The sequence below is a fragment of the Balearica regulorum genome, chromosome 2 (genome assembly GCF_011004875.1).
Source record: "Balearica regulorum gibbericeps isolate bBalReg1 chromosome 2, bBalReg1.pri, whole genome shotgun sequence".
In the NCBI taxonomy this organism is placed as follows: Eukaryota; Metazoa; Chordata; class Aves; order Gruiformes; family Gruidae; genus Balearica; species Balearica regulorum.
In genome coordinates, this window is record NC_046185.1 from 134,055,211 (window position 1) to 134,068,877 (window position 13,667).

The 13,667-nt window shown below is 41.0% G+C and overlaps 1 protein-coding gene across 4 annotated transcripts in view; it reads right to left on the bottom strand.

Annotated features, from left to right (window-relative positions):
* Positions 1-7,899: 7,899 nt before the first annotated feature.
* The window catches only part of ABCB5 (ATP binding cassette subfamily B member 5), a 78,410-nt gene continuing 72,642 nt past the window's right edge, over positions 7,900-13,667 (bottom strand). For 2 of the 4 annotated variants that reach the window (XM_075746038.1, XM_075746037.1), the window contains exon 29: positions 7,903-9,126. In XM_075746038.1, coding sequence (XP_075602153.1) covers positions 8,893-9,126 — 234 coding nt within the window. In that variant the 3' untranslated portion in view covers positions 7,903-8,892. Of the gene's footprint in view, positions 9,127-13,667 lie in introns of all 4 variants that reach the window. The other 2 variants (XM_075746042.1, XM_075746039.1) reach the window with 2 other exon arrangements.

Consider the following 13,667-nt stretch of genomic DNA (forward strand, 5'->3'; position numbering starts at 1 on the left):
CATCAGTTAGAAGGATTCCCCACAGGTCATCCTGTCCAACCTCTTCTCAGAGCCGGCCACTCGGGGCCTTGCTCTTTGAGTCTTCACTGACTCCAGGGACGGAGATTCCACAGCTCCACTGTTTGACAAATGTTTATCCTCTTCATGCTAGGTATTTTAGAATTCAGTGAGACCCCTGCACCTATTTAGCCGGTGTAAATCATTACCTTTTGAGGAGCTGATTCTTCTTCTTCATCATCTTATTATAGAGCATGATTTCTTATTTGCTGTATTGAGTTTTCAAGCTGTTGATGCTGAATGAATCCTTAGGATCTTCTGTGGTTATTATTTCCTCTAGTATTGCCCTTTCAAACTAATTCAAAGAACACAAGACAAGAAAAAAATTCAGTGACAAAAATATTGTGTTGGTCACTGTGGCTGTGAAAAGTAGAGTAGCTTCTGGTTTTAGTTTCACATAAGTACTCTGGTATTCTGTTTTAGATTTACCCATATGACCAAAATAGCTACATATCTCAAGTCTATTGCTATGTAAGGTTATAAACATTTTCCTTAGTCATTAGGAAACCTACATACATGTCTACTGTATAAAAAAGGGTGAACACGTTGTTTCAAGCCCTAGGAAAACTATACTTGTTTTCCCTCAGAGACGTTAATTCTGTGCAATTTTGAAAGGTTCCTGCAAGGATCCATTGACTACAATGACAGATGTAATTACTCAGTATCTCTTCAAATGGCAAAGTTTGCAAGCAAACAATAGATTCCTACATGCACTAACAACTTGTAATTAAATTTTTTTGATTGCTTTGGCAAACTCTTGAGGAAATATATTTGGTCGCTACTGCAATTTGTGGGTGTAGCTTTGTCAGTGTCTACGGTTTAACAAAGCTACCCTTAAGGTCCAGTAGGGCAAGATTTCACCCTTAAAATTTTTCAGTCATTTCCTTTGTGAGTCCTTCCAGTTCCAGCCACCTCCTCTCCACACAAATAGCTAAGTTAGCTAATTCCAGATAGTATGCCTGAAAGACTCCCTGGCCACAGCACACTGCCAGCCATGGCAGAACCACACCTACCAAATGGCTTACATGGCATTCCCGGCCAGGGCCAGAGAAGTATATGTTTTAAAAACATTTTCCTTAACATAGCATTTAAACTGTGCTTTAGTAACTGCTGGAAATCCAGTCCCACTACTTTTAATGTCTGTTTCAACTTGGTTGTGTTAAGCGGGAGTGTGTGAATTTGTACTTCTACAAATGGTATGTGAACTGGGAAGATGCTAGGTCAAGACTTTGTCTCTTCTATCATGCTGCCAGCACTTTTCTGCCTGTCAGAGTTGACAATTGCTCAAACCTGGTTAGATGTCATGGCGGAGGCCCGTACCCAGTCTCCCTCTGCCTTTCTTATGTTTTCATTTGTATTTTCATTTTGCAGATGGAGGTAGAGCAGCGTAGGAAAAATGGTCCAAGCTGTTAATATGTCTGTATGAAAAAGTTCTGGCTGGCAGCGTTGGGGATTTTTGTATGCTCCTATTGCTTTTGTTTTTAGTTTGGATCCAACAGCATAGACAGGGACCAGAGCTACAGCCCAAGCTACTGCTCTTATCTTTACAACCCACTCTGAACTGTGGAAACCTTCACCCACACTTCGCTCTGAGATTACAGGCATAGTTCCTGCCAGGAGACTGCAGAAGAGCAATGTAGAAAGGTGTTGACTTATTTGGAGATGAGTTGATTTTGGAGATGCCTCAGTGCCTGGCAGCACTGACTGCACAGCACCAAAGGATTTCCCCACTGGAGGCCATGGTCTGGCTTTTAGGTCACTTGGTGGTTCTGCATCTGTACTTAAGTGTCACTTTAAAGCATATGCCAGATTATGCATGAGTCATGAACTAAGCTGTCTTTTAAAGATCATTTGAGACATTCACAAATAAACAAACTCACTATGCTGCATAAAAGAAACAAGCATTTGTAAAATTACTGAGTAACAAATGCATCTATGTGTGGTCATATTTCCACCTCTCACATCTAAAACTATGCTCAGTGGGGATTTGATCCATGATATATCATCCTGCATACTGTGATTATACAAATAATAATAGTAATAATAAACATACCTGTGAGGTTGCAAGCGAATCATATGGCTCCTTTTTCTCCATCAGCTCTGTGTGTGCTCCCATTCCAACCACTGTGCCATCCACAATGCCCACTATTACATCTGCAGTCTGAGCGGTGGAAATGATGAGCAATAATAATAGTAGTTTAACCTTGCCTGGCCTGTAAACAAAATACCAAACTATAATTCATGTCCTCTGTTGCTTGGTGGTTTAGGGTAATTCCTCTAATTTGTCACGTTGATACTGCTGTTACATCCCATTGATCTCATTTTCTGAACAAATCCATGATTTTCTCCCAACTGACTTACACTACAACCTCTTCCTTTCCCTGGCAGGCTGAAGTCTTAACCTGCTTTCTGGTTTGACTTATTTTACTGCTTCTGCTTTTCTTAGAGTATTTCTCGGGTTTTTTTAAATGTTATTGAAAAGCCCAGCCATGAAGTACAAAGTTGGGAACATTTCCACAAAGTCTGGTTCATTGGCAGAGGACACGTCTCTGTTTTGCTCCCTGGGCCCCACCAATTGTAACAGCATGAGACAAGTTATTTGCCACTGGTAAACATTGCTCAGCATTATCTGGCTGAAGGCAATACATTTGCCTTAAATAGGTAGCTTTGGACCTCCATTGCCACACAAAAAACATAGGGTTTATAGTTTACAAGCTTAGCAAATGTGGGTTGGATGAGGGGTCAGTGAGAGAGAGAACTGGCTGAATGGCAGGGCCCAGAGGGTTGTGATAAGCAGCGCAGAGTCTATTTGGAGATCTGTATCTAGTGGTGTGCCCCAAGGGTCAGTTCTTGGTCCAGTCCTAGTCAGCATATTCATCAATGACCTGGACAAGGGGACAGAGTGTACCTTCAGCAAATTCGCTGATGATACTAAGCTAGGAGCAGTGGCCAACACACCAGAAGGCTGCGCTGCCATTCATTGAGACCTGGACAGGCTAGAGAGCTGGGCAGAGAGGATCCATATGAAATTCAGTAAGGGCAAGTGTAGGGTCCTGCACCTAGGAAGGAATAACCCCAAGCATCAATACAGGTTAGGGGTTGAGCTGCTGGGAAGCAGAGCTGCAGAGAAGGACCTGGGAGTCCTGGTGGACAACAAGCTCTCTATGAGCCAGCAGTGTGCCCTCATGGCCAAGGCAGCCAACGGTATCCTGGGGTGCATTCAGAAGACCGTAGCCAGCAGGTCCAGGGAGGTTATCCTCCCCCTCTACTCTGCCCTGGTGAGGCCACATCTGGAATATTGTGTCCAGTTCTGGGCTCCCCAGTTCAAGACAGACAGGGAACTACTGGAGAGAGTCCAGTGGAGGGCTACAAGGAAGATGAGGGGACTGAAGCATCTCTCGTATGAGGAAAGGCTGACAGAGCTGGGGCTGTTTAGCCTGGAGAAGAGAAGACTGAGAGGGGATCTCATTAATGCTTATAAATATCTAAAGGGTGGATGTCTAGAGGAAGGGGCCAGACTCTTCTCTGTGGTGCCCAGTGACAGGACAAGGGGTAATGGGCACAAACTGGAACACAGGAAGTTCCATCTGAACATGAGGAAAAACGTCTTCACTCTGAGGGTGACCGAGCACTGGGACGGGCTGCCCAGAGAGGTTGTGGAGTCTCCTTCTCTGGAGATATTCAAAACTCGCCTGGACGCCACCCTGTGCAACCTGCTCGAGGTGATCCTGCTGTAGGAGGGGGGTTGGACTAGATGATCTCCAGAGGTCCCTTCCAACCCCTACCAATCTGTGAATCTGTGTGAATTTAGGATAGAAAGCTATTCATAGCACCTAAGTGCAGATGCCAAATTTCCAGGAATAAACAAACGCACATGTTAGTATCTGCAGCCTGCCTATATAACCAAAATACATCTTCCAAAAAGCCTCTGACTCAGCTTCCTTCTGAGTTAGTTAACTGTTGCTAGTTAAACACTCAGAACAGTTAAGCTGTCTGGAGTGTTACAGCGAGGGCTCATCCGCTCAGATGGTTGTTGCATGGTGCCAACCCCTAGCTAGATGAGTCAAGTGGAAATCATTATTTCAGTGGTGGTGAGGTGGAAGATATGGGAATATTGTCACAGAAGAACAGTATGCAGCTTTTTGCAGTGAATGGAGAAATAATCCTTGTCCTTTTTACAAATCTGTCATGGAAAATGATAACTGTCATTTGTGTCTTCTCCCTGAATTTAAATTAAATGCATGATTTGAGTAAAGAGAAAGGGTTATATCAATGACAAAGCACTTACTTTTCTGAGTCCAATGTGAGCTAGCATCTTGCTTTCTGCATTGAGAGCAGATGCAGTGTCGGCTAATATAACAAGTTTAGGACTGCACACTAAAGCTTAGTCAACAGCCATTTCTGGTTTCTGACCCCATGATTTCTGCAGATTTCCCCTTTCAACCACAATGGTAGCACTTTTCAAAAAGAAGAGTATAAGATCCATCATTTTTTGCACTGTGAACAAATAACTTTTAGTAGGATTTGACTGAATGTAGAGAGAAGTGGAAAGATCCCCTTTGATTTCAGCAGAGTTGAAACTGCAAAGAAATGGGATCTAAAAGTAGTGTGTTCTTGCTACCTGGCATTTCCTCCTAGAAACTCAGTATCAGTGGCAATCCACCCTAATTCAGAGTATTACTCTGGCATAACTCAATACACATGAGTAGGTCCCCTGTCAACAACAGAGACATTTAGGAGCCTCAAGTTATACTTGTGTCCAGCATCTTGCTGAAGCAGAGCGTTGTGCTTATAAAAACATTGATTTTGAAAGCTGCAATTTCCATTTTCGACACAAGATGGCTGCAGAAAATCAGTGTTTGGTTTAAGTTGAGCCCCCCCCCCCCCCCCCCCCCCCCCCCCCCCCCGCTCCATCCCTGTGTTTTACTAGTTTTGCAGAGGGGCAGACCCACTTGCGACTGGCATATTAAATTACACACCCTCCCCGCCCCCGATCTCAATCTAACTTTTCAACTGCATTTATGTTCACCCAGCCACCTGGTAGCTTGGGACTTGGTGTTCATTACCCTGTTGATCTCCATTTCTTAGTGTGCTTCTGCATTTCATTTCAGTGAGTTTAGAGATAAGTTAGAGATAAACTGTTTTATAGGCAAGCACACAAAACTCCACCACATACATGAAAAAGCAGCTTCTATTCAATACTGAACTTTGTGTCAATTCATTTCTAAGGAAACCAGGACAGGAAGGAAGATATTTGAATATCAGAACAAATCTGTTAACTTTTTTAATACTTAATCCCACCTACATAAGCGTTACCCCAAATGACAGCATTTTCCATTCTTTCATTTAGCCTTGGTTGAGGTGTCTTTATCTTCCCTCCATTGATTACAAAGATGTGGTGGGTTGACCCTGTCTGGAGGCCAGGTGCCCACCGAAGTCACTCTATCACTCACCTACTTAACTAGACAGGGGAGAAAAGGTGTTACAAAGGGCTTGCGGGTCAAGATAAGGACAGGGAGAGATCTTTCACCAATTACCATCATGGGCAAAACAGACTAAACTTAGAAAAAAATTCATCAAATTTATTATAAAGCAAAATAGAGCAATGAGAAATAAAACCAAATCTTAAAACACCTCCCCCCCACCCCTCCTCTCTTCCCGGGCTTAACTTTATGGGGAATGGGGGTTACGGTCAGTTCATCGCACGTTTCTGCCGCTCCTTCCTGCTCAGGGGGAGGACTCCTCACACTCTTCCCCTGCTCCAGTGTGGGGTCTCTCCCACGGGAAACAGTCCTCCATGAACTTCTCCAACGTGAGTCCTTCCCATGGGCTGCAGTTCTTCATGACCTAGCTCCAGCGTGGGTCCCTTCCATGGGGTGCAGACCTTCAGGAGCAGACTGCTCCAGTGTGGGTCCCCCACGGGGTCACAAGTCCTGTCAGCAAACCTGCTCTGGCATGGGCTCCTCTCTCCACGGGGCCACAGGTCCTGCCAGAAGCTTGCTCCAGCGTGGGCTTCCCATGGGATCACAGCCTTCTTTGGGTGCATGCACCTGCTCTGGTGTGGGATCCTCCATGGGCTACAGGTGGAATCTTTGCTCCCCATCATCCTCCATGGGCTGCAGAGGGACAGCTTGCCTCACCATGGTCTTCTCCACAGGCTGCAAGGGGATCTTTGCTCCGGTGTCTGGAGCACCTCCTCCCCCTCCTTCTGCACCGACCTTGGTGTCTGCAGAGTTGTTCCTCTCACATCTTCTCACTCCTCTCTTTGGCTGCAGAAGCTTCCCCTGGTGTTTTTTTTCCTTCTTAAATACATTACCCCAGAGGCACTGCCACTGCTGCTGACGGGCTTGGCCTTGGCCAGCGGCGGGTCCGTCATGAAGCCGGCTGGCATTGGCTCTGTCGGACATGGGGGAAGCTTCTAGCAGCTTCTTGCAGAAGCCACCCCTGTAGCACCCCCCACTACCAAAACCTTGCCATGCAAACCCAATACCTAGATAATTAGCTTAGGCTAAACATCAAACTTCTAGATGGTTAGAACTGGGTAAAATAATGCCCACATGAAATGTAAATATAGCTAAGTTTAAACTTAGAATGCTCAATGGGCTAAAAAGTTAGAAAGTGGTGAATAGGTTACTCATCTCCTCCTGAGAAAAAGTGGTTATTTCAAAAAAACAGCAAGAAGGTAATTCTCAAATATTCACTGGCTTAACATAAGTAGTTATTATTATAACAAGTTTTACAGAAAACTTGCAGCCTCTTGCAGTTTGCACAGGGAGAACTTTTATCTGGCCTCATTGTAAACATCATTATTTCCTCTATAATCTTGTGTTGAGTAGCAAATCAAGCTTCAGTTATCTCTGTGTATTCAAAATGCTCAGCTCTACCCAGCAGAACACTGTTCAGAGAAAAGGTAACCTGAGCTTTGGTTAGATGAGTCAATGTTTTGTGATGAATACTCCAAGAATACTCTCCTCTTCTGCTATTGGGATGTCCCTATATAGCTTATGATGTTCTTTATTTAGGTATTTGAAACTTGAAATTAAATTTTCCATGAAGTCACATAATGTTGTCCATGTTCCCAAGTAAAATAAATACCTCACAAGTCATATTTTTTGCTTTAATGAGTCTAGAATGTGAATTTTACTGTCATCTCAAACACACATTTCAAGTCGTTTCAATTCTGCTGGCACCATATTTACACCAGATGGGAAAATACACATTTCAATATGGCTAAGATTGCTTTTCTTTCCCGTCATACCTCAGTTTTGTTTGGTAGCTGACTGAGCTAAGGACAGGCAAAGGTGTAGTGCCGGTGATGCCAGTGGGGCCCTTCCCTGACCTCATTTAAACTGGGGAGCGAGTAATTGCAGTGGAATAAATGTGGCTACAGCAGCAGTAAAGCTTTTGCGAGAACACTAATACCGTTAGCTGATCTCGGTATCAGCTCTGAAAATGTTAGGGAACACTTTAAAGACAGCTGAGCTACTGAAGAAAAAAGTCAGTTGGAACAAGATAATAATGAAACTACTCACCACAGGCATCCATATGATCCTTGAATATGTTTGTGTGTTAGTGTTTTTTTCCCTCATCATCATGTCTATAGACAATTTATCTTGCAAAAATATAATAATGTTGAGATACTGCAAAATCTTTTAATTGGTAAAGAACATATTTTCTGTTGGTGTCACAGTTATAATAAGAAATCATTAAAAAATACAACTGTACATGTAATATCCTATGAACTTCTGTATTATACCAGTTCTGACATCCCCATTGCTTGTAGTGTCCCTACTCCCAGCTACACTTGGAGTGAAGGGAACACCAGGGGATGGGGAAATCTATCATATAACCAGATGAAAAAAAGATTGGGAATATTTCACCTGGGAGAGAACGGAAAGGGCATGATTTGTATATAGGGCACGCAGAAAAGAGATTGGAAATGTCTTCGTATCTTCCTGTGCAAGAATAGCATAATTTCAATATGTAGGAACAAAATAACTGTCCATCTGGAATGCAAAAAGAACATTATTTCCAAAAATTGTTACAAACCTTATGTCCAATATACTAACCTAGACTGCACTGGACTGTATGTGTTCTTTTGTGTGAATTTTGCCTCTGTTTATTTATTTAAAACATCCAAGACAGAAGAATTTACAAGCCTGGATGCAAGTTCCCTGTTTTGGGATGCACTTCCTTTATTCTCTACTCAGAAAGGGGAAATACTACAAATGAGTCATCTGATAAAATATACACTTCCTACAGCACTCTATGAAGACAAACATTTCTTCTGTACCAAAGAGCTACTAGCATGAGAAATTACACCGCCTCTCCATATATAGGCAACGCAGCACGCAGCTTCAGAGGGCTTTCCAAAGGCGTCCGGAATTGCCTTGGGGTGTGCAGAAGCTGCGTAGCAAATAGCAGCTACAGATCATTTCAAGAGAAATATTAGTTCAACTGCAACCAATTTCCTGCCCTTTGCCATGGGAGACTATTTTGCATGAGCCTATTTTTAACTTGGGTTATTATTTCTTTACTATGTTGTGGTAGCTACAGGAGTTCTGTTTTCAGTTTATCAAAGCAGACGTTAACTTGGAAAAATGGACTTATTCAGATAGTATATAAAGGCAGGAATAATACTCCTGCCCTTTATTTTAGAAGTAAAAATCATAGCAAAGGATAAGTTGAAAGTACCGGTGCAAAAGATTATGAAATTTAGGTCTTGGGGACTGGCAAGAAAAACACAGAGAAAGACCATCTGCCTGCCAGCTTCTGTGGAAGATGTAGCCTGTAGTGTTAACCACTCCAGGGTCTCCCAGTTTTAGTCAAAGTCCTTCAGCTAAGCTGCTGGCTTTGCATGTGGCGGACAAGGGGCACTCGCAATGATTGCAATGATTGCTCCTTGGGCCCCGAGCCTTTGCTGCTGACAGTTGTCGAGGGGTCCCACAGGCGCCGCTGAAGCTGTGCTGTGACTTTGTAAGCTTGGGGGTTGAAGGATCCTCTTGAAACCAACCTCTTGAGACCTCTTGCACCTTCAGATCTGCAGTTTCTTACTTCTGTGTTTTGCCTCTAGAAGCAAATAAAACCACAATGCAACTATACAGCGTTTTTTAAAAGAGTACATTCCTTCAAACCATGCTAGGAAGCCAGGGGATGCCCTGGCTGATATCCCTGCATGCATGCCAGCAGCAACCAAAGCTTTCGCAAAGACTTCCAGGCTGCTGCCAAGAACACTCAGAGGTATGGGAGAGGGAAAGGGTGGCAGTATAAAAAAATAGCAAGCAATACAGCGTAAGGAAAACTGGTATACCTATTTGCTTTCAGTTATAATGCAGGGAAATGGGGATGGAATGAAATATCCAAGGCAGCATTGAAAAAGTGGTTGAAGATGCTTTTAAAAATGTATGAGCATAATTAACCTATGAATTTCACTGTCTAAATACTGCAGAATTGTAACAACAGAGCAAACTTTTTAGTCTCGACAGACTTGATTTGAACCAATTTTAGGATGATTGACAACACATAGTTAGCTGGGATATGGTTTTAAAATTGAAAGGCAAACAAAATCCTTTACCAGCCATCAGAGTCCATTCTTCTTCTGAGTTCATTACTTACCATGTTAACTGAAAAAGTTTAGTATGAATTTTATTCAGTTGGATTGAATATCCAGTGAAGTCAAATGGGCTGTAGAGCTCAGTGACTGAATATGGAGGACACCTGAAAGGCTCTTCTATTTAGAAGGAGCAAAAGCTACCAGGAATTGTAGCCTTAGGGCAAATACTCATCTGAAAAAAGACATTACAACTGAGCAAAGAACCTATGAGAAGGGAAAAATATATTCATGACCAACTTCAGTTGTATTTTAGATGTCAGGAAGCATAAGAGTAAAGTGACAATAACCTCGAATGAAAAAGATTCAGATGCTGCAAAAAATTAAGACTAATATCAGGTAGTTCTCAAGACACATGGATAGAAAATGAAAGCAGCAGCAAGGCCATCATCTATAATTTCCTCCACCATGACTGCATAATGAAGGCATGACCTACATTACTAAGTCAATACCTTGTATCAGCTTTCCAGGAAGCTGATGATGTCGCATATTGGGAAAAGTAGAATCACAAAGGGGGCAGACAGCATGGAAATGACCACTGTTGGGGAGTCTGTGGGCTCAGCTCGGATAATTTGTCTTCCGGAAAGGAAATGGCATCTGCAGTTCTGCCTGGAGGCAGCCAGTCTGAGGTGTTCTGGCTGCATCAGAGGCATGTCGCATGCTTTACTTGGCGGCAAGTAGATATGATGACTATTTTTGGATGTGAAGAAACTGATTAGAAATGACTCCATCATCTTCTAGACTTGTGTGAATAGGCAATCTTAAATATTAAATTTTACTGAATCAATGGTATGTAGAAGATGAATCAGGGGAAAGTGTAATTTGTATTCAATTTGATAATCAGTAATTTAATTTAATGAACTCTTCCCATATCAGCAAAAATTGAATTTTAAATCACGACGCTAAATAAAGAGAACCTTTCAATTCATAACTGAGGACTTGTTTAAAGTTTCTGGTACAAATTTTCTGTGTTACCCCAGGGATGAATGTGACCCTAAAATCCAGAAAAAATATATATTAACTGGTGTAATATGAGGCAACAAGGTCAATTCCATCAGCACATTCCATTTAGAATACATTTCAGAATTAAATCTGTAACTTCTTTAAATTCAGATAGTGTATTATAGTGTATGAAGTTCTTGTTTAAGGCTGGTGATTCATACACTACTATTGCGTATGAAGCAGAAGCTCAGACCAGAAATGATTATTTCATTGTTACCTTTACCTGGTATTAGAGCACTTCTAGGACTATTAATTTATAAATTACAGATATATAAATACATCCTCATAAGTGACACAACACACATGAGGTGTAGGGCACACAACTTGATTTGCAAAGATTGAGCTATGGTTAGAAATACACTCTTCTGAAAAATGTTTCTATTTCATGGATCTTTCCCTTCACTTTCCTCTGTAGTTACACTCAGCAGATTTGGTGTGACGTATAGATTTTATAAATACTTCTCTAAGGTTAGTATCTTTTGTATTACTTTCTTTAGGTTCTTCCAGCTAAGATGGTTGCTGTCTCCTCTCATTGCAGCAGTGCTGCAAGCTGGCTTTGCAAAAATTCTGCTCTTGTTATTCACAGAGGAAGGATGTAGAGGTCCAAGCAGCAAATAAAAGTGGCAAGGGCTTTGCAACCTGCAACCTCCGATCCATTCAGAGCAGTGAAAGACAACAGTCATCTGAAGCAAAGAAGTTTCTGATTAATTTGTTTTGCAACTGAATCTTTATCCTCTGCTGAGGGAGAATCTGACAGTTAAAAAGATAAATGAGAAACAAGAAAACTGAGAGGAAAAAAAATCTCTTTTTTTCCACAAAATATACTAACTATACTCAACTTAAGACTGATGTCTGTCAATTTTATGAGGACTAATGATGTCTTACATAGAGCAAAGTCTGCCATGGGGAGCAAAATTCTGTAAATTACTTTGAAAATATTTGGGGTTTTTTTTATTTGAGGTGATGGACCTACTTACTTTTCTATATATGTAATAAAATAATTATTACTACATATTTATAATATATTTATATATTATATACTTATATTGCATGTAATATATTAAATGTATTAAATGTATCATTGCATGTGAAATATACTTATACACTGTGTATATGTTATAAAATTAATAGTTTCTTCTGGTTGCAGAAAGAGTATAGAAATTTGGGTCAGTATATGGTATTTTCTTCATGAATTAATTAAATCCTTGCTTTTAGAGTATAACTTGTTTAAAAAAAGAGTTGTGATCAATTTTTCGTGTTGTGTAATTGCATATTTACAGACTTGATTTAGGCTTATGAACATTGTCTTCTTGTGTTTTTCCTTTAAAATACTATGAAATAATATTTCTTTTCTGAACAGATTCCACCCACACCTTTCTTTTCTGCAGGATTAATACTCTTGACTCCTACAGCATTTGAAAATTCTGGCAACTCTCTAATCAATATGTTGAAAGGATTTTCTTATTAGCATCTGATCTGTGTTTCTTGGGGAGATGTTTGGCCCTGAGCATGTAATCAATAGTTTGCCAAAACATAAGTTCAGTGGGGTAGCTTCTCAATTTTATGCAGGAGCTTTTCTGGATTCACACTTTTTTTTTTTTTTTTTTTCCTCTGGCTTAGTGTATTTACAAGAAAATTCTGATGGAAGTAAACATTCCCCTGCTGCCAAAAGTGAATATAAAACTTATGGCGATTCACCACAAAAATCAGCTTCCTACTTTAACAGAAAGCTTTAGATGATGGGGAAAAATGTGCCTGAGGACAGCATGGAGCTTGGAGCAGGAAGATGTTTTTCTGAAACAATATAATAATTTATTTTTTTATAAGTGACAAGCCTTTTCTCTCCAGAATTATGAAAGTTGATGTACTTGGATTATGGAAAGACATGATGCAATTTGGAATAGGCTTTTTATTTAGGACATTTCTTCCACAATTTTCTTTGATGTCAGCAAAACACATGGGCGAGCATTGCCAGAGCATTGTGTTTCAGTCCTATCAAAGCACATTCTTTGCAGAACATATTGGAAAAAGCTAAGAAATTTAAAAACACCCCACAAGTGCATGTTCATCTCTCCTTGTAATGGTGTTGTACATCTTCAAGCCATGGGAGTCCATGCCAGCTCTCCAAATTCATCACAAGTGTCAGTATCTGCCAGGACTTTGTTTTAGGGACAAAACCACAGATAAAGACTTCTTCCCAAGTCCAAGCTCAAACTAGATTTGACACCTCAGGAAAAGTCACCAAGCTCAGTTTGAGGCAAAGCAGAAAAGCTGTTGGACTACCCTTTTATTGTGGTTTTACTTTTCCCTCTCATATATGTCTCCATGTTAACATTAATTCAACAATTCTTTTGCTGTCTGGTCCCTCTAATCTGCATGCTTGCGACTGGATGCTTTGGTTGATGGCTCTCCAGGCAATGCTGTGCTAGCCAGCTTCATCAAGAAAGGACGCATGGGTGAAAAAGAAGCTAGGGAGGAGACATGAAGTTTATTTCTGAATCCCAGCAAATTATCTCTGCAGCCAGACAGTTGTGGAGACTTTAAAAAGCAAAGATTGTCTACAGAATTGATAAAGAAAGTATTGCAATTAGTCTGACACTTTATACAGAAATAGAGGTCATTTGCAATGTACCTTTCTGACTCCAACTTCTTCCCTTTGCTTTATGATGGTTGATCATCTAAGCTGTATGTATCATTTTAGCTCCTAAAACAGTGACTCAGTTTATAATCAGGATCAAATGCCTCCAGTATGGAAATATCTTTGAAACCCACATATCTGGATTCACAAATACAAGCAATATATGAGAGATGTAGATAGCACTCTGATAAAAGCAATACTTTAATTTTAAAAAGAGAAGAAAAAAAAAAGGGAAGAAGGGAATGAAGCTTTATGAAAACATCTGTCAGTTTGCTTTGCCTTGAATTCAGCTCTAGCTCCAGGGATTCCTTAGTGAGAAGGACACCTACTCTGATTATTGCATGCATAAAACTCTTCCCC